The following is a 21,040-nucleotide window of genomic DNA, read 5'->3' on the forward strand; positions in this document are numbered from 1 at the left end:
CAAATATATTAACCAAACAGTAATTAAATACTAGCCCAAACTTCCAAGCAGTTGAGAAATTTGATCAAGTATCAACAATCTATTAAGCATGTATCCACCTCAATTTTATGGGTTATTTTCTACCTGCTTAACAGAGGAAATAAAGCACGGTATGCTTACTTTCTGTCCGTAGACTGCATCTGCGGGCTTTCCATTTGAATCCAATCCCCCATGGACATAAGAAGAGTTCTTTCCATAAAATCTGTTCAGCAGAAAGATAATTTAGTTGTCATCTTCAAGTATCCTAAGACCAGGTATTTACTTTTCCACTTGGTACCTATCTACCTCCCTGGCAGACTCTTGAAGGTAGGAATGTATTTTCTTTTCCATCCTTTTATGCAATTATCTATCCATTCCCTACATGCCACTCCATCAACAATTGCTGAATGGAATGGATTTGGTCAATGAAGCAGAACACTTTTTGTTTTTTTTACAAATCACAAATTCCAGGTTTCAGAGTAGGCTGATCATATTAGGAAAGATCTTGTAGTCAGAGTAGGCTGATCATGTTAGGAAAGATCTTGTAGTTCGTGTTAAGAAAGTCACTTAAAATTAAACACAAGCTCCTGTTTTTACTCAAGAAGAAAACAGGCATTTATGCTAGGACAGCTATATTCTCCATGGACTGGGAGAATCCTTTTATATCTGAGAATGCCTATGAGCAGTTCTCATTAAAAAACCAGTAGCTCAGCCAGGGCGCGGTGGGGCTCACGCCTGTAATCCTAGCACTCTGAGAGGCCGAGGCGGGAGGATTGCTCAAGATCAGAAGTTTGAGACCAGCCTGAGCAAGAACAAGACCCCCTCTCTACTAAAAATAGAAAGTAATTAGCTGGACAACTAAAACTATATAGAAAAAATTAGCTGGGCATGGCGGCGCATGCCTGTAGTCTCAGCTACTCGAGAGGCTAAGGCAGGAGGATCCCCTAAGCCCAGGAGTTTGAGGTTGCTGTGAGCTAGGCTGACGCCACAGCACTCTAGTCCAGGCAACAGAGTTGAGACTCTGTCTCAAAAAATTAAAATTAAAATTAAAAGAAACAAACCAGTAGCTCATGCTACTGGTGTAGTAGTTTAACACATTGACTGCCACACAAAAAAAAAAAGAAACTTTTCCTTGGGGCCACAGTGTTTTATTACAAAAATAAAATAAAAGCTTTGAGTGTGATTTAAAGGTAAAGATAAATAGAAAAATAAAATGTATTGACTTCTATTAATTTAATCCACATTTTTAGAATTGTCAATATTAATTATAACAATAAGAACATCAACAAGATTTTATACATGCTTCACAAAGCCCCAGGGTCAAAACTAGAGTGAGTTAAATACAATTCTCATAGCAGTTAATGTGTTAACAATTTTTGCTGATGTAGTAACAACTTCAGACTTCAGTTCCCTATAGTTTTGACTCCCGTATATCCTCAACTGCACGGTTTTCATTACAACAGTAAATACTCCATCAGGAAAAAGAACACACATGCCAAAATGCTCTATCCCAGGGATAACCACTATTGGGATTTCTTGACGTTTGTCTTCCAGAGAAACATTTTTTCACAAATGAGCCAGTACATGTTTTTCTATATCCCTCACTCCCAAAAAGGGGACAGATGTGGACCCCCAAGAACCCCCAAGTTGGCCTTTCTACTTTTAAAGTTTATCAAAAGGACGCAAACCAGCTACAGAATCAGTTCCCTACTGGCCAAACCACTTTTCATTGTCCCTAAGGTGCACCTAAGAGAGGAAATGTAGGGGGGGAAAGATGTCTTAAAGTCAATAAATATTTACAAGAAATATATTACTGCATTTGGTTACTTTCTTTCAACTCCTGCTCCTTTTAAACTTTGAATTCACATCCAACTTTTAAACTTTGACATAAAGCACCACAAAAAAGGGGGGAAAAGGAAAAAAGGATAAAAGATCCGTTCTACCACTTAACAGTCATGTAAATGCATACCATCAAAGTTTCAACCCGAATTTCTTTATCTGCAAAATGAGGTTAAGATTCCTACAATGCCTTACTAAAAGGTTTTTCTAAGGATCAAGAGAAAATGGATAAAAATGTTTTGGAACTATAAAGCCTTTAAAAAAAAAAAAAAAAAAAAGATGTTTTCCATCTTCAGAGCAATCCTAAATCCTGTACTGAAAACAAATTTATAAATTTTCCTTTACAATTAATAATCATGTGGCATCCAATATGCAAGCTGATCCAAACATAAAGGAAAAAATAATCTGGTCCAGCAAATCCACATTTTGAAACTTCTATTCTAACAAGTCCACATTAATAGAGTTTTGTATAATGCAACATTTTTTGTAAAAGGAAACAGTGAAGGAATCTATACACCCATCGTTAGGAGATAAGTTTGATACAACTCCCTTAAATAAAAAATCTGGTGGCCACTGAAATAAACGTGATACATGTATGACTCCAAATCAAGTCAAAAAAAAAAAAGCTAAAAGTACATTAAAAACATGTTTGCATACACATAGAAAAATTTTTAGTGCAGCATTACTACATACTTCCATAAATTGTCTTATACATCTTTGTTCTAATAGCATGCATCATTTCTACTAAAAATGTACTCCAGTTTTTAAAAGCACATCCACACAAAAGTATGTTATTACAGGAATAGTCATGGATCTTCTTCAGCGCATTCTCAACAAATAATACACTATTATACTTTTACATTTTCAGGTGTTATTTTCTGATAACGTATAAGTTTAGGTAATTTCAGTCTAACTTTTTAAATATTAGTTACATATTCTTTTTAAAATTCTTATGTAATTTTAACAGCCATTATTTATTGGTACTTATGTACAAAGAACTATATTATACAACAATCCTACAAGGCACACGATGAATGTGAGTACCTCAAGAGTAAGTACTCACATACTAAAAAGGAGCATTAGACAATGCAGGAGAAACATGTCTTACCTATGCAGCATGTCTGGGGCCTGGTTCAGCAGTGTATAATACTGTCTCACAAACTCCCGCCCGACCAGCAGGGGACTAGGCTTCTCCATCACCATTGCTTTGGTCAATTCAACCTGGAAAAAGAAAGTCAAATATGTCCGACCTGAAAGATCAAACACAAGAGAAAAGACTGAATCATTTAGCTAAAACCAACTCAGAGACAAGATCACGTCAGCAATAAGAACAAACAAACCTCACACTGGTTGAGATTTTACACATTCAAATTTATTGCAATCATATAAATATACAGAGGGGGAAATCACTGTGAAGAATTCACCATTATCCCCAACATTCAATTTTCTTAAAACTGGATATAAGAACCTCAAAGATACGTATTTCCGACATGCATCCTACCATAATTTTCTTAAGTTATTAAACCCACTTAAGAGTGTTCCAGTTGTAAAATCACAAACATTCTTATTTGTGGCAATATTAGATTCAAGGGCAATAATCTTATAATCTTGTGACAATATAGCTTTGACAACCAGGGACAACCTATCACATTTTCTAGTCTATCTAAATCAGATAAACTTCTAGCACAGTATCTTTAAAAAAGAAACTACAAAACTAAACATTCTAAACATGCTTATTAGTTCATTCTATAATAGAGCAAATATAATCTCAAAACAAAATGGGGTAAGTTAACAAACAAGATGTTTATATTCAAAATTATCACCATTTAAAGTTAACACCTTTGAGTGACAAAACAGGCATCTGTCACACAATGAGTCGTGAGTTACTGTCAACTATTACAAAAAAAAAAAACAAACTTTAAAAAATATCTGAAATGAGATTACCCAAATTTTCATTTAAGGGAGACACAGAAAACCAGACTAAAACACACAGGCAAACAGAGGGATACAGGTACAGATTTAATTACAGTATAAAAGAAAAAGGAGATAAATTTTATTTTACAGGATGCACAAAATAGATTGATTCTTGATCACTTTCAGAACAAGCAATATGTGAAGATGTTTACCCTCATCTAGTTCATTCCTGCATTATTCTCAAATATCTGCCCACTTAGCACTTGTTTCACCAAATCTAAGTTCAAGGCTTGTTCTTCATTTCCCCCCAAATTACAGCCACTAGATCAATATGGAACAGCTTCCCAACTATACCAGAGTAGTTTGCCTTCAGGCGTGACTATGAGAATCAGTAACAAAAACCTGAATCCTATGTCTTAGGCTAATGTACTTAGAAGTAGACTAACCTGAAGCAGAATGAAAAATTGCTGTTTTTCCCTGGTTCTTGGTCCAAAATAATTTCAAAAGTTCTTACTGCTATTAGATCCTCCAGAATTTAAAGATAAAAGCTAGACATCAGAGGTTCTTAGCTGTCATCTAGTCTTAGTTTCCAAGTTCTGAGACTTCTTATTACAGTTCATTTAAATCAGAGCAATCCCACCTTTTCATACATTAGTGTTCCCATGTAAATTTTCCCTTCTTAAAAAAGAACTTAGCTACTCTAAAACCACTAACACATGACCCAACCTCAGACAAAAGGAGAAACTGCGATTATGTGGCATTCCCCCAGATCTCACTAGTTTCAGAAATGGACGAGACAGATCTCCCAATTCCTGAGAAACAGATAAAACTGCTATTATTTTCATCCCATTAAATTGTACTTATATATTTCTTTATATAAAGAGACTAAACAGAACATTTTGTTTCCCTGTCTTAACCAAAGTATACGATATATCTACAATATTAAAAGCAATTTAACACACTGACTGAGACACTAGAAAAAAATTTTTCCTTGGGGCCATGGTGTAAAAACTTCAAAAACAAAAGGATTCTTTCTAATTGAACGAAAACATATGTTATTTTTTATGGTTTTCTGTGTCGTTAAATAAAAAGGTAATATTAAAAACCTGAATATGAGTAATGTAAAAAGTAATGTGAAAACTTGAGAAATAGTTAGTTCATAAGGGTAAAGTGTTTTTCTTGACTTGTCAGGCTTAAGGGTAATTTAAAGGTAAATAGAAAAATGAAATGTATTGACCTCAATTCACTTAATCCACATTTTTAGAATTGAATTATCAATATTAATTGTAACAATAAGAACATCAACAAGATTTTCACGAACCAACTGCAGGGTTTTGCTTCATGAGGGCCCGGGCTCAAAACTAGCCTGAGTTAAATACAACTCACATAGCAGTTAATGTATTAAAGGGAGCCTTCATGATAAAGAGATTGGAGGGAAAAAAACAGTACACACATCAATTCCTACCTCTGAACTCTTGTTACACTTGCTTCTCTTTAGTACTACCTGCTCTTCTTCCCCAGACCATGCCAAAAAACACCATTATTACATCAACCTAACTGCACCCTTTGACACTGCCAAAAAGACTGGTCATAAATTTCTAAATAACATTTTGTGAAATAATACTGCTCACATTTAATCTTCCTATGCAAAATGATGAAAATCCTCTAAGTTATATATCAAAGGCAAGAAAACTTTAAATCTGTATTAGATCTCTAGAACTTCTTTTCCCCTTGAGGTTACCTTGGATAATTCAAATGAAAAGAATTTTTTAAAAGCACATTACTGATTTGGTCACAGCATTTTCAACATTTTATCTCAGGGTCATCTTGATAAAGACAAAGAAGTACAGGTAAACATGTGTCTATGTCAAACTGATCTCCTCTGTGGGTTTTTCTTAACCAAGCTTTACAATTCTGAAACTTGTCAAAGAGAGCAGCATTATTCATTTACTAACTTTCCAAATATTAGTTTTCTTCATTAGTTTAACACTTTAATAGTTTACCTTAATTATTTTGAAAACCACAGTCTCAATTAGTTTTTAATTTCCCAAATAGATGTTACTGTATTTTGGGTTGAAACTGTTCACTTCAGAAATATGCAATAGCTACTAAAGCAAATTTTCAATACTCTAATACTAAAGGTGCAAGTTTTAACATCAAGTCTGCCTCAAATACCCTTGCAGCCTTCCATTTACACTATACACATTATTAGTGCCATTTAAGTGGTGGCTGCCTCCTAGTCTCTCCTTCAAGCTCTTCTGTAATAAATATCATTGATCCACTCAAGGGAAACAGTGGCAATATTTAAAGATAACAGGCATTGCATTTTAGTAATAAGAAACTATGTTGCTTCATTGCTTAAAAAAAAATTGAGTCCTTAATTTTGACTAAATTAGTCAAAGGCTTCATGAATTCTACATTTGTTATGGACAGATAAAACATACTGAAAAAAGAATCCAAGCTTTTTCCTAGTTTCTTATGAGCAGAGACTATGTCTCACTCAACTTTTTAGCCCCAAAACTTACTAACATCTGACACATAATAGACTCAATTTGATTCAATCTTCTCACACAAAAGGAGCTGGAATTTTATTTAAGCAAAGTGGATTCCTGATCATCAAAACTGAATTGTCAGGTTTTCTAGTATTTAGATTAAGAGAGCAGAGACAGGCCAGGTGTGGTGGCTCATTTCTACAAAAACTAAAAAAAAATTAGCAGGGTGTGGTGGCATGTGCCTGCAGTCCCAGCTACTTGGGAGGCTGAGGCAGGAGGATCTCCCTTGAATCCAGGAATTTGAGGTTTCAGTGAGCTATAATGACACCACTGCACTCTAGCATAGGTGACAAAGCAAGACTCTGTCTCCAAAGAAAAAAAACAAAAAAAAAAATAATTTACATAAGCAAATTTAAATGGATTCATCATACAAAAGACAGCGTTTTGCCAGTTACTGATCCACTGTGGCAAATATTTTATAAAATATATGTATTATCGGCCGGGCACGGTGGCTCACGCCTGTAATCCTAGCACTCTGGGAGGCCGAGGCGGGTGGATCGTTCGAGGTCAGGAGTTCAAGACCAGCCTGAGCAAGAGCGAGACCCTGTCTCCACTAAAAATAGAAAGAAATTATATGGACAACTAAAAAATATATACAGAAAAAATTAGCCGGGCATGGTGGCGCGTGCCTGTAGTCCCAGCTACTCGGGAGGCTGAGACAGGAGGATCGCTTGAGCCCAGGAGTTTGAGGTTGCTGTGAGTGAGGCTGATGCCATGGCACTCTAGCCCGGGCAACAGCGTGAGACGCTGTCTCAAAAAAAAAAAAAAAAGAAAGAAAGAAAGAAAAAGAAAAAATATATGTATTATCAATGAAAATTCAAGCTAAAAGTTCCAATATTCACTCTCATTTATAAACACTCCCAGCACACGGTGTCTTTCCTAAAGAGGTTTTGCAAATTTCTCCAAGTACAGACTCCGGCTGCTCCTAATATAACAATATATGCCTATGAAGCACTTATCAAAATCAGCAATAGGAAACAAACTAGTTTTGTTATTTCAACTGTCAATAGCAACCCTCCTCCTTTCCCTATTCTGATGTGGAGGAGTCAGAACAGATAGGTGCCACCTTCTTAAGACAAGGCAAGTTTGTTAAACATTCCAAATTATTGTAATTTGGAGATCACTCCTTCATTCTTACAATGCTTGCAGACCAAAAGAATAAACCTTTGAGTGGGATATTACAAGTCACAATAAAGTTAGAGAAAAGAAATTAAGAAAATCATAAGGAAAACACATTACAGTACTATACTGCGCTTATTGATACCGCAAGTTTATGTCATCTGTTTACAAGATGAATCATCTATCGGGAATGGCAGGCAACCTCCACGTATGGCACACATCAAGCAATCGAACTTTTTCCAAGGTCATGATTCTCTCTGCTTCTTGGGAGCACTTCCAACATGACCAGTGACACTTTGTATGGGTCCCATGATATTATTCAAGGTTTACAAGAGGACCTATATCTTGCACCAAACATGATGAGAAATACAGGAGAATCAAGAGAGAACACTTTACTTCAGTATCCAACTTACTGGAGAGATGAGCTGCTCATGCAGAAATGATTAGCATCACACAGCTGTAAGCAGATACTCCCAACACCTGAGCTCAATGCAACAGGAGGTGGCTACAAAATTACTCTAGTAAGGTACCTTCTAGTTAATTTTATGCAGTTATGATTTAATACTGCATCTTTAGGTTGACTTACATTTCTCTCGACTGCAAACGGTGCCAAGTAGTCTTTAAGCGTTTGTGTAAGTTTTGGTAAATTTTAACTTTGTATAGGAGACCTGTGTCTATCTTAGTAATAAATGATACAACAGACTAGCATCTACATATATTCTGTGCATCCATCACATGCCTTTTTCTTAGTCTTTTTGGTATTTCCAGGCTACGCGCAAGGTTCATTTATGAGTTTTTTCAAATTATCACAAATCTCAAAAAAATTTCCCAATGTATTTATTGAAAAAACTCCACATAAATGCACCTGAGCAGTTCAAACCTGTTATTCAAAAGTCAATTGTACTACATTATCTTTCAAATTTCCCACTTGATCCCAAGTTTCTAGACTACATAGCAACTCCAAAGAAATTCCTCATATGCATTTTGGGAAGCGGTCACTAAGAACCTGGCAGCTGAGGACATAATGGTGGAAGGCTTGAAGAAGAAAAACTCAGATTTGGAAGAGGAGGAAGATGAGAAGTGGGACTGGAGTCCAGCAAGACTTCGGAGCTCCCAGCAAGCCGTGTTCCACATCTCCCCAGACAAAATCCAGTGCAGCCTGGGCCCCTGAGCACCCAGCCTCCACAGGCACGTAATCACCCACAGCACCCTCCAGCACCTCCCAAGCCACACTTCACCTGGCTCCCGGCGCCACCCTGCCCTCCTAGCCCCTCTTCCTGTCTGAGGAAGACTTCTCCCTGTCAGCCACCACCAGTACTATCCTCAGGGAGCTGGAGACTTCCATGGATAAGAAGAAGCCTCCGCAGAATCCAGTGGCTCCCCCGGGCCTCCGGAATGAAGTGCCATCCCAACGTGATAGGGTCTTCATAGAAGCTATGAGCTCCCAGTACTTTGAGGACTCTGGCCTGGATGACTTCCTTCTGGACAATGACACATCTGCAGTGAAATCGGAGTCTGCGCCAGCACAGCCAGGGTCTCCTCACAACCTCTCCTGTGCCCCAGGATCCTGGGAGCGGAATGAACTAGATCACATCATGGAAATCATTCTGGGGTCCTAACATTTTGATGGAGGGGATCACTCCTCCTATCAGCCTCAGTATGTGGGATTCCTGGATATAACTGTGTGTTTTGGTGGGGGCTCTACGCAGCGACTATGGCCTCCTTTCCTCTTGTTTCAGGGTTCCACAAACTGTCTTCCGTGTGTGTGTCCTGTTACCACAGTCTTCTGTGAAGGTGGGTCTTTCTGAATTAACGTATCTGTTCCAAGTGCCTTAATGAAACTGTTTCTGGGAGGCTAATTCTCCACTTAGACATTTCTACTGACTTTCCCTCCAGCTCCCACTCCCCTTGTGACCACTGCGGCCTTAGGGAAGATAAAGGCTAGACCTGTAACAGGATGACAGGGATATGCTGCCAGGTTGCTATGGAAACCCAGGCTCTGCCTCTTGCACCTTGAGGCAGTGGGAGGGGTTGGTCTCCTCCCCTTGGGCTGAACCCGGCTTCCTTGGCAGGACCCCAGTGGCAGCAACCTCCTTATTCATAACCAGGTTGGACCACATGCAATAGGGTGGAAACCAAACTGCTCCATGCCACATTTAAAAGAAAGGCAAGGTTTGTAGTGGCTCTTTTTTTAATTGTTTGTGATTTTTAATAAAAGTATTTTGGAAGGGGAAAAAAAATTCCCCGAAATAATTTGGCTGAAGTTAACAAAAAAATGTTAAGAATGTTTCCTTTAAGCCTAAAGAACTATGAGCATTACATTCCAATTTTTAACAGACAGAGGGGCAGGGAAGCATGAAGGCCAACCATACTCCACCTGAATTTTTAATAGCAGAGCTTACTCTAACAAGTAGCAAAATGCCTTGATAGCCCACTGTAAGTGTCAGTTTTAAAATAAGAAATACACTACATAATAAAAGATTAGTATCCAGAATATATATAAAACTGCATATAAATCACTGAAATAAAAATAATCCAAGAGAAAAAACAGGCAAAGGGAATGAAGCAGGCAATTCTCAGGAAAGTACTAAATGGGCAACAAACAAAACAGACTAAGTAACCAGTCAGCTGGGTATGGTAATGAATACCTGTGTCCCAGCTACTGAGGAGGCCGAGACAGGAGGATCACTTGAGCCCAGGAGTTGAGACCATCTCTAAAAAAGTAAATAAATATTTTAAAATAAAAATAATACATCATCAGTAAAATGCAAATTAAAACATATTACTTCTCACCAGAGATCCCCCAATTAAAACTTCAGTCAATACTAAACACTGGCAAGGAAGCAGGAAAAGAGCCTGCGAGCATGCAAAACTGCTGAAGATGAGTCTCCACTGGTACCACGGTAGAGAACAATTTTGCAGTTATCTAATAAATTCAAAAATGCTCTGATGAATAATCTAACAATTCTCTTCTAGACACATATACAAGAGAAACTCACCCATTTGCACAAGACAAAAACAGAAATAACTGCCATTCCATTTCTAAAATATAAGATTGCTAACAATCTACATGTCTATCAAACGGGAAATGAATAATAAGCTGTAGTTTATTCACATCATAGAAACTTCTATATCTAAGATAACCGTATGTGTACTTATCAGAATGAAAACCAGTAATATTAATAATTATGCCATGTTAACTGAAGCGAATAAAACTGTGCCTGGCAAACCAAGACATATAGTCATCCTGTTTATGGCTGTCAGAAAGTGAGCATAGAACAGATCTCAAAAACATTGAGATGAAAAGTCAGCTGCCAAATATGTACTGTGTGATAGCCTTAAATATGTCTAAAAGTGTTTTTAGTATACACAAAGAGATACCACATACTGTTCATAAATATGTAAATGTATTTTAAAAATAGTCTGAACATAAAGACAAAGGGATGTATGAAAACAGAATAGAATTCACTAATACATGCATACATAAATGGACAATTTCCAACAAGTATATATTCTTTTCAACAAATGGTAAACAATTAGATATCCATATGCAAAAAAAAAAAAAACCTCAATTCATGCCAAAGACAATACACAAAATTTAACTCAAAATGATTCAAACTAAAACGTAAAGATTTTAGATACAACAAAAACATAATGTAGAAGAGAACTGATAATGTAGATTATACCAAAATTAAAATCTTCTGCTCCCCAAAAGACACTATTAAAAGAATGAAAAGACAAGCCACAGACTGGTAGTAAATATATGCAAAGTACATACCTGATGAAAACACTTGTACGCAAAATATATAAAGAACTCTCAAAACTGAATAACCAATCCCATAAAACATGAGCAAAAGATTTGAGATACTTTGAAGAAATTATTAGGAATGTCAAATGAAAGACACTAATCATTAGTTACAGAAATGCAAATTATAACCAGTTAGGTACCACTAAACACCTCTCAGAATGACTAAAATTAAAAAGGCTGACCACACACAGTATTGGCCAGCATGTGGTGGAACTGGAACCCTCAAACATTGCTGATGGGAAAGTAAAATGGTACAACCACTTTGGAAACCAGCCAGCCAGTTTCTTAATCATACATCTATCATATGATCCAGACATTCCACTCTTAGGCATTTACCCGAGAGAAATGAAGGTATATAGCCATACAAAGACCTCCTACACAAAGTTCAAAAGCTTTATTTACAATCAAAAACACAAAAAATGCTACAAACAGACCAAATGTCCACCAACAGGTAAATGGATAATTGTGATGTATCTACACAACAGACCAGTACTTAGCAATAAAAGAACATATAACATAATTCTAATTTACATAAAAATTCTAGAAAATGCAAACTGATCTACAGTGACAGATCAGGAATTCCCTGCAGGTGGAAGGGTAAAAGAACCAGGCAGGAAAGAGGGAATACAAAGGGGAATGAGAAAACTTTGGGGGGTGAGGATAGATAGGTTCACTATGTCGATTGTGGTGAAGGTTTCATAGGTATGCATACATGCCAGAAATTATCACACTGTACACTTTAAATATGTGCAGTTTATTGTGTCAATTATACCTCAATAAAGCTACTAAAAAAATTTTTTTTTTTTGTTACATCAATAAAATAGCCTGGAAAGACAGGATAAAGGTCTCAAGAGAGAAGAGAAGGGGATGGAAACTTGTATGGGGAGGGGAGAAGTCTTAAAACTTTAAAGAGCAATGAAAATGTTAACTGGCAATTCTGAGTACAATGGTATTTAAGTGGTCTTTTTATTCTATTTTAATAAAGTTATCAAAAACACTAAGAAAAAACAGCAAAGGTATGTGTGGACAATATGAGTATTAAACTTTAATAAATTTTGTTTCAAGGTTATGCTATATATTCAAACATTTGAAATTCGGTTCTTTAATGTAAGAGAAACAAAAACGTTTCCCCAGAACCAGAGAAACTTTAATACAGAAGCCAGCATGTGCTCAGAGCAAGGGCAGTATCACCATCACTGGGCCTACCATCAATCTATTTTCCAAGCACTTCATATTTACCACCTGTCACCTCCCTTCAAAATTCTGTCCAACAGCTCCTTAGAGAAATGGTTGATTCTGGGCCTGGGACAGGCAAAATACAAGATGAGCCTGAAAATCTGGTAATTAATACAAGAAAATGCTTTAAAAAAAAACTGGGGCATAATGGTGACTAAAAAACACAGGGAAGAATCAAAAGAACAAAGGAAGTCACAAGCTGGAACAATCTGAGCAACAAAATAATAATGAATAAATTAGGACAATATTGTATTACAACCTAAAAAATGAAATTTCCATGAGTTCATGCTGATATAATAAAAAAATATGGGGGAGAGACAAATCTTCCTTACAAAGAATTTAAAATGCTGTAGAAGGAATGAGGGAAATAAAATCACCATTAGAACACCACTGAAATAACTGCAGGCCAGGATCCAATAATAGATGCTAAAACTAAGGAGAGTTTTATTTGCATGGATTCAGAGTATCTCCTCCAAATATTAACTAGCAGTTATATGTCCACAAATTTAGATTCTCCGCCCTCTCTAGAATGTAGAGCCTAATTCCTCCCTCCCCTTGAGCACGGGCTGGACTTAGTGACTCACTTCTAATGAATACTATGGAAAGGAGAAAAACACTAACCTAACAAACACCACCTTAACCAAACGATCAAGGTTAAATTCAACCAGGAATGATATTACATACCCCCAATATGATGTGGTAAGGGCAAATCACTTCTGTGGCATTCTTTCCCAAAATCCATAGTCCATAACCTTAGTCTACTCATAACATCAGACAAACCCAAAGGAGATGTCAAGGTCATAAAAGGTAAAGAAAAGGCAGAAACTGTCACAGACCAGAAGAGAACAAAGAGACATGAATACTACATGCATCTTGAATTGGATCCTGGAACAGAAAAGGGACAATAGTAGAAATAAAGTCCATCACTGAACAGTATTTTATTAATGTTAATTTCTTAGTTTTGATAACTCTACTAAGTTTGTATAAGATGTTAACATTAGGGAAGCTGGATAATGAGTCTACAAGACCTCTCTGTATTGCAACTCTCCCTCTAAAATTATCTCAAAAATACTAAGTTTTCCTGAACGAAAAAAACCTCAAGACAAGATTGGAAAACTTCACTATTTTTCTTAGCATATCCCTCCCCCCATCCAAAATTAAAAGGTAGTCCTTTAGGTTCATAATTGAGGATAAATCTATGTTCTTTCTTATCAAAACAAAAAGGTATGTTACAGTTAATACTAATGCTCATCTGGGAAACTTTTAAAAATATGGATTTCCTATCCTTTAGAATCCCCCAAGACATAGGTTGGATACACCCCAGGAAACCCTAAGGACACAGGGTCCACGAACACGGGTGTAAGTGAGGCACAGCCTACAGTCTTGCATCAACAGTGTAGGGGAGAAGATGCCCCATTCACAACTTCCAGATTCAGAATCCCTCTAAGTTTTTTGAGTAAGGAAATAGCTGGCTATATAGTACCCCATTAGGTACCACATGCTTTACAAACCAGTTTAGAAAACTATTTGGGTTTCAGAGTTCTAATTTTCTTTTTAGTAAAAATATGAGAATATCCAAGATGTCTGAAAGCATTTTTAAAATACGCAAAGGGCAGTAGAATACACGATGCTATTATATAGCCACATAAGTTAATAACCACCAAAGATTAGATCCCTACAAAGCAGATGTGCACATCATCCAGGAAGCCAGATTTCTTTTTCTGAATCCTCTTTAATCTTTACTTTTTATTAAATACCTAAAATACAGCACACACGCTAAAAAGCCAAGCAATATTACAACATGAAAGACTGATCACCTGACAGAAGGGGGAATCAATCCATCACTTAAGTCATCTAAAGACCTTATTTATTTAAGAAGCCACAGCCCATGAGAGCAATTTTTTAAACTGCTTTCAGCCTTGTAAAACAGACTCTTTATTCTTCACGTGTGCACTATTCCTAGCTCTTAACCCTATCACCTGCCTTGCAACTCAGCCTTCCCAACTAAAGCCAAACTGGGTGTCCAAGAAAGAAAGAAAGAAAATATCTGATTTTTTAGATACATAAAAATCTAGTTAATTGCTACTATGTGATCACCAACTACAAGTGAGGTTACAGTTGCTGAATCTAAATTTAACTCCAGGGCTTGGAAGGACAGTATTCACTACCAAAGGTTGTTCCCACTAGCTGTTGACAACTGGGGCAGGAAGGGGGGGGGGGCGGGCAGAGCAGATTTTTCTGACCTACCTACTTTGAAAATTATCCTCCTTTGTAAAGTCAGAATAGTTTATCCAAGGCAGTCAAAGCACAACATAAAATTAACATACACTGCCTATCTGAATTCTGAAACACTTAAAACAACCAACCAATTTGCAAAATGTTAAAAGACCAAGCAGGCAGTTTTATTAAACTGACAAAAAGAAAAAAAAAATGGTTTTAGTCACAAATTTAGGCTTTACATTAAATATTTTAACATTGGCAACATCTGTCTTAAGGACCACATACAGCTCACAAACCTTTAAAAATTTAAAACTACCCTCTGCCCTTTACTTTCTATGCAAAATACAAGTAAAACAAAAAAATCCGTAAATTACAAAAGAAAAACTGCTCTAAAGTAGGTCACAAACATTACCAAAATCTCCTAATGTTCCCTTAGTGGACTGTCAGCTGAGAATATCAAGCTGAGTGTGAATTAAATAAAGAACAAAGAACTGCCTACTTTTCTACCTGTTAGAAGAGGTACAAAAGCTCAGACTGAAAAGTACGGGGCTCCAACAAAAGTAGTCTATGACTTGTTTGGGAAGTCGGGAGGCCCAAAAGCCTTATCACAATTTGCTTCAATTCACTTGTTCTTGATAAATGAATGCCTAAGTGACCAGGTGAGGTACCAATTTGTGAAATAATCACAATTTGCAGATTTCTACCCACCTGATAACCATTTGCCAGAGGCCAAGAATAGTTCTTTAACATTTAAAGTAGAAACTAACAAATTTTCTCTCAATAATGCATATGGTTAATTTCATTCTGACATATTTTACCTCAAACAGTAATAAAATTAGCTAAATTCAAACTTAACAGTTTAAATGTAGGTCATTATAGTGTTTTAACATTTGATAACTGCTCACCTTTAAGACTTAAGTTAAAATGCTAATTTGCAGGTAACTGGAATTGCTACACAAGCCAAGTTCCAAGCAAAACAATGTTTCATTATAAAGTTGTTATTTATGGCAACACCAACAAAGGAAAGAACTTGTCTATACAACATTTTAATCCTTTAGCTACTTTCTGTTAAGAAATATCAGGAAAGTACTTGGTAAATGGAAACACAAATATTAAAACTTCCTCATAGTTTAATTTCTTTACAAGGATGTGCACTATGTGCTCTTTCTGACTGCAAAAAACCCTTCAAGACTGATTTCCAAAAAGCATCCATACAAAACTATACAATACAGCAAAATAAATGTCTTTAAAATAGTTGAAAGCTAGTTAATTCAAAATTAACTCAAAAGAGCTAGTCCCAAAACTTTTATTATAGTTTTGTCTCAGACATTTGTGATTTAAAGTTAATGATCTGAATCTGTAACATTTATTTCATTAAACCAAGGCATATACTGGCTTTAAACTAACCGAAAATACTAAAATGCTACAAGAAAAATATAAACTCAAGTTCTTGAAGGTAAGAAAGCCATCTTCCATGTTTTTGCATATACACGAGTGTAGCAGAGTAAATGCTAAATAAATACATCTAGTAAGACTTTCATCCACATGTGAAATCTCATCTGACACAAGCGTATTTTCCAATACGTATCAAACACCAGTAATTCACGTAGCGTGATAAGCTCCACAGAGGTCAAATTTATACTGTAACTGGGCGCCAACCTTTTTCCATTACAATTTCATATTTTTATTTTTCTGAGCCTCTCCTTTTCACAGGTCAAGTTCATATTTTAACCCACAGATGCTGGTGAGGTCTGAAACTCATCACTCTGGATTTCATATTCTTCAAGTATTAAGTTCATCTACTCAAAGGTCTTTCTCCAAAAGTCTGCTCCAATTAAAAAAAAAAAAAAAAAAGGGGGGGGGGGGGAAGATTCAAGGTCTAACACCAGAGCCTAACTTCCCGCTGGCGGGAATTTCCCATCACCATGCTATGAGTTTCAAACCTGATGAAGAACATAGTCCGTGTTCATTTGCGTGCACTTATTTTTTGCTCTGCTTTTTCCAGAAACTATTACGGCAGGACATCTATTAACTATCTGTACGAACACACGTATGAAGGAAGTCCAAACCTTTTTTCTTTGTCATTTGCCCACTTCCAACCCTAGTCCCCCTGGAAGCCCACAACTGGCCTAAGTGCAAATGCCGCTGCAATCGCCTCGGCAGTTGGCCTTTGGGGGCAGATGCTGCCCCAGGGACAAGAGCTCTTGGCGCAAAGGTGCCCTGGAGCCGCACATGGCGCTGCAGCAAAGAATAAAACAGGCTTGGGGGCCAGGAGTCTGAGGACCTGGGTTCAAACAAATACTTGCCCCTGGCCGTCTCCACCTGTGTGCCTTAGTCCGCTGTGGAATGAGAATAATCGTACCTACCTCTTTGGATCGTTGTGAGAATTAAATGCGGGGCACACAAGTTGCCCAGCACAGTGCCTGGCACACAGCGAGGGCTTAGAACAAACGTTAGTTATTATTACCACTAAGCATCCATGCAATCGCTGCTCCCTCTCCTCTCCCGGTGAAGCGAAGCAGCAGCACTTCTCTGCGGGCCGGTAACACTCTTACCGTACTTTAGCGCTGCCCCCAACCCTAAATAAAAAGCCCCCTCCTGGTCCGGACTAAGCTGGAGCTCCTCAGCTAAGGGAGAAAAGACTCCGCTGGTGCGTGGCAGGGAGGAGGGACGGGCGGGAAAAGCTGGCCAGTTGGCCCCGCGGGGCCCCCTGGTCCCCGAGATCGCCCTAGGGCCCGGGCGGCGGCCGCAGCTCGCTCCCGCCCCGCGTGGCCGTTGGACGCAGCACGCGCACGCGGCGGACACGGCCACGCGCTCCAGCCGGTGGGGGTGTAGGGGGCGGGAGCCGCCGCGCGCCCGTCCATCCGCCGCGCGCGCCTGCGGCCGTTGGGGCGGAGGGAGTGGGGGTTGGGGGACGCGCCTCGCGCGGCCGCCGCTCGGACTTCTTCCTCTCCCAACCGCCCCAGCTCGTCCTCGTCCTCAGGCCGCGCCGCCCCGCCCACACCCCGGCGTACCTGCGCAACAGAGCGGGAGAGGAACAAGCTTTGCTCCACTGCACTGAGGATGGCAGAAATCCCGCACGCAACTGCGTCCGCACACACGCGTGTTCCGCCGCCGGTCTATATAGCCGCGATTCAGCCTAACTTGTTGCGGCCAGGTCGGGCGAGCGGATGGCCAATCCCGACTGCGTTCTTTGGACTCTTCGAACAGCAATTGGGTACGGACTCAGGATGAAGGCGTGGCTCTTGATTGGCTTTGACTCATGCCTATGAGACTATGAGAATCTCGTTTCCCTAGTAACAGATTGGCACTGTGCGCGACCAATAGCTGGAAGGTAGCGTGGAAGGGAGAGTGGGCAGTTCCTTGACTGATACCCATAATAGCCAATAAGTGTGTGAGGCTGCTCTCATTCGTTAAAACGTCTTCCCCAGGGCGGAGATCCGTTTTCCATGCAGGAGCGGTTGCTCCACAAGGTGGGGCCCGTGTACTTTGGGGAAGTAAACCCCAAGCAACTAGGAGGCGGGCGCCCGGGAGGCCAAGGAAGGCCTCGGCCAATCTCCACGCCGGAAGGAGTTGATTGACAGGGGGGTTGGACTGCTCCAAAGAGCCGGAGCCCCAGGGCCGCCGGGCTTTCTGGGGCCGCGATGAGGCTGTCCGGGCTCCGGCTTCTGTCCTCTTTCCTTTCTTTCCCTGCGCTTGCTGGGTCTGGCCCCTGAGGTCCCCTCTCTTGCCTTTTCCGCACAGTTTGGTAGCTGGAGAACCAAGTGGAAAAGTTTCCCGGGTTTTTCCTTGTTTTTATGACAACTTTTTAATTTCCATGGGGCAGCCTAAGGGCACTTGCTGGCTCTTATCATTAGTCAGCGCTATTGTTGGGCAGCTGTTAAAGCCGAAGAGGAAAGTCGCTCCCGGGGCGTACGCGAGATCCCGTAAAAAGGCACACGTGGAAACCCGAGTGGAGAGCCGCATTTCGGCCTGTGCCCTTAAGTGCTGCTGCAGGCTGGCCGGTCGGCTCGGGGTGTTTCACGGGGCTTCCCTTTTGTCGTTGCTGAGGAACGGTGGTCTGGGCCTCCGTGCAGCATCCTGTGCGTCACCACCTTTGTCATTCAGTTTTCCGATTGCTGTAGGGGTGGGAGGCTTATTTCTTCTTGTCCTTTCGCCGTTAAAAGGTAACTTGTCAAACTCCTTTACAGACGTCCCAGAGATCTGAAACGCCTCGGGGCTCAGTGGCGCCCCAGCCTGCTCCAGTCCACGTCGCTTAGTATATTGCTGGGCCCTCTGTCGGTCACCGTGAGCATTTTATGTGGAAATAGCTTTAGGTCCAACACGTTAGCATGGACACGCCCCGGGTTGTTCTCATTCCAGGCATGTGACCAGGCGGAGAATTTTGGAAATGAAGCACGTGGAGCGTCGCTGTTGGGGAGAGAGAGGCCGAGCGGGCCGGCCCAGCCCAGGCTGGAGGAAGGAAAGACGCCGGCAGCAGTCTGGTGGGACCCGCGCTGGGACTTGGGGAGGCCCAGGAGCGACGTGAAAGTCCTATGTGGGCCCGAGGCCCACTCCAGCATCGGCCCGCTCACTGGACACCGATGGAGCTCCCGGGGCTGAGGTCCACGATGCTGTCGCTGCTCGCGGTCACGCGTTCTCAGACAGGGGCGCTGCGCTGGGCCGGGAGCTCCCAGGAAACAGGCCCCTGAGGGAGCTCAGCCCGAAGGAGAGACCCCACTAAAAGTTTTCCGGAGTAGGGAACCTCCAAGATCCTGGTTGCCACGCAAAGGAATTTGGACTGTATTCTAAGGGCAGTGAAGAGCCCCTAGGAGGTTTTTAACGGGTGGACTGATTTGCATTTTACAAAATGACTCTCCAAATTGAACTAATGAGAGCGGATTGGTGAAATTTTAAATTTACAGATTGGTAATTTAACTCAGGTAACCTGTGACGGGGACGTGGCTACTCTTAATCACATTTGGGGGTGGTTTTAAGGGATACAGCTCTTTTTACTAGGCAATCTGGCAGTATTAATAAAATTGTGTATATCCCCAAAACAGTAATCTAATTTCTTGGTTGCTAGCCACATTTGTTTACAAAGGCATGTACCAAGGTGTTCACTGCAGCATGTTGGAATACTTAAAACTGAAAACTTAATGCTAATCAATTGGCAAACTGTTTAACGGTTATATGCACATAATATAGAACATTATGCAACAATTTAAATAAGAATGAGAACTATACAGATATAGATTGGTCTCCAGTTCTTAATTGTGTCGTTAATTGAAAAATAAATCATGTTCAACAAAACATAAAAATTCTGTAAGTTAAAGCAGGTATGTAAGTGCATAAGAAAAGTACATAGGGAAGTTGTAAATTTAAAACAATAGTCATTACCCCTAGGGAATCTAGTAGGTTAGGATCGATTGTGTGTTCAAGTATTGTGTTTTGTAAAGAGAAGTAGAAAGAAAGAAAAGCAGGAAGAGGAAATGGATTACTAGAGGGAGAATGTAGGCGAGACCCGTTAAGTGGCTGTAGCTGTCTTCCAGAGAAGAGACCAAGTTGGCTTCTTCCTGTGGTGGTTTCTCCAGACAGATCATAAACCTTCAGGCCCCAGATGCTGGATACTCAGTAATACTGTACTTAGTAAATGTTCAATGATTAACTCACCACTAATGAATTGTCTAGAGCAGCGTTCCCCAACCTTTTTGACACCAGGAACCAGTTTCATGGAAGACAGTTTTTCCGCCGGGGGGGGGGGGGGGGGGGGGGGGGGGCAGTGTTCGGGATGATTCAAGCGCATTACACTTATTGTGCATCTTATTTTTATTATTATTACATTGTAATATATAATGAAACAATTACACAAACCTCTCTGCTAATGAAATCTGTATTTGCAGCTGCTCCCCAGCGCTAGCATCACCACCTCAGCTCCACCTCAGATCATCAGGCATTAGATTCTCATAAGGAATGTGCAACCTAGATTCCTCACATGAACAGTTTACAGTAGGGTTCGAGCTCCTATGAGAATCTAATGCCTCTGCTGATCTGACAGGAGGCGGAGCTCAGGCAGTGATGCAAATGAATGATGGAGAGTAGCTGTAAATACAGATGAAGCTTTGCTGCTCACCTCCTGCTGCGCAGCCTGGTTCCTAACAGGCCACTGACCAGTACCTGTCCACAGCCTGGGGGTTGGAAACCACAGGTCTAGAGCAGTGGTTCAGGAGGGATTTTGCCCCCAGGAGAAATAAGCCATTGTCACAACTGGGTAGAGGGGGGCTACTGAGATCAAGCAGGTAGAGGCCAGGGATGCACAGGAGAACCACCACACACTCCCTCCAAACACACACGG

The 21,040-nt window shown here is 40.0% G+C and overlaps 1 protein-coding gene and 1 pseudogene across 3 annotated transcripts in view; one reads left to right on the plus strand and one right to left on the minus strand.

The window, feature by feature from the left end:
* Positions 1-17,818, minus strand: part of G3BP1 (G3BP stress granule assembly factor 1) — a 32,859-nt gene extending 15,041 nt beyond the window's left edge. Inside the window, exons 1-3 of one of the 3 annotated variants that reach the window (XM_069483904.1) lie at positions 17,721-17,818; positions 2,966-3,107; positions 160-241 (exon numbers count right to left, since the gene is read on the minus strand). In XM_069483904.1, coding sequence (XP_069340005.1) covers positions 160-241; positions 2,966-3,060 — 177 coding nt within the window. In that variant the 5' untranslated portion in view covers positions 3,061-3,107; positions 17,721-17,818. Of the gene's footprint in view, positions 1-159; positions 242-2,965; positions 3,108-17,173; positions 17,261-17,720 lie in introns of those variants that run through there. The other 2 variants (XM_069483906.1, XM_069483905.1) reach the window with 2 other exon arrangements.
* LOC138393195 (SERTA domain-containing protein 3-like) lies at positions 8,467-9,061 on the plus strand (annotated as a pseudogene).
* Positions 17,819-21,040: the final 3,222 nt, after the last annotated feature.

The sequence above is a fragment of the Eulemur rufifrons genome, chromosome 10, assembly GCF_041146395.1.
Source record: "Eulemur rufifrons isolate Redbay chromosome 10, OSU_ERuf_1, whole genome shotgun sequence".
NCBI classification, from domain to species: domain Eukaryota; kingdom Metazoa; phylum Chordata; class Mammalia; order Primates; family Lemuridae; genus Eulemur; species Eulemur rufifrons.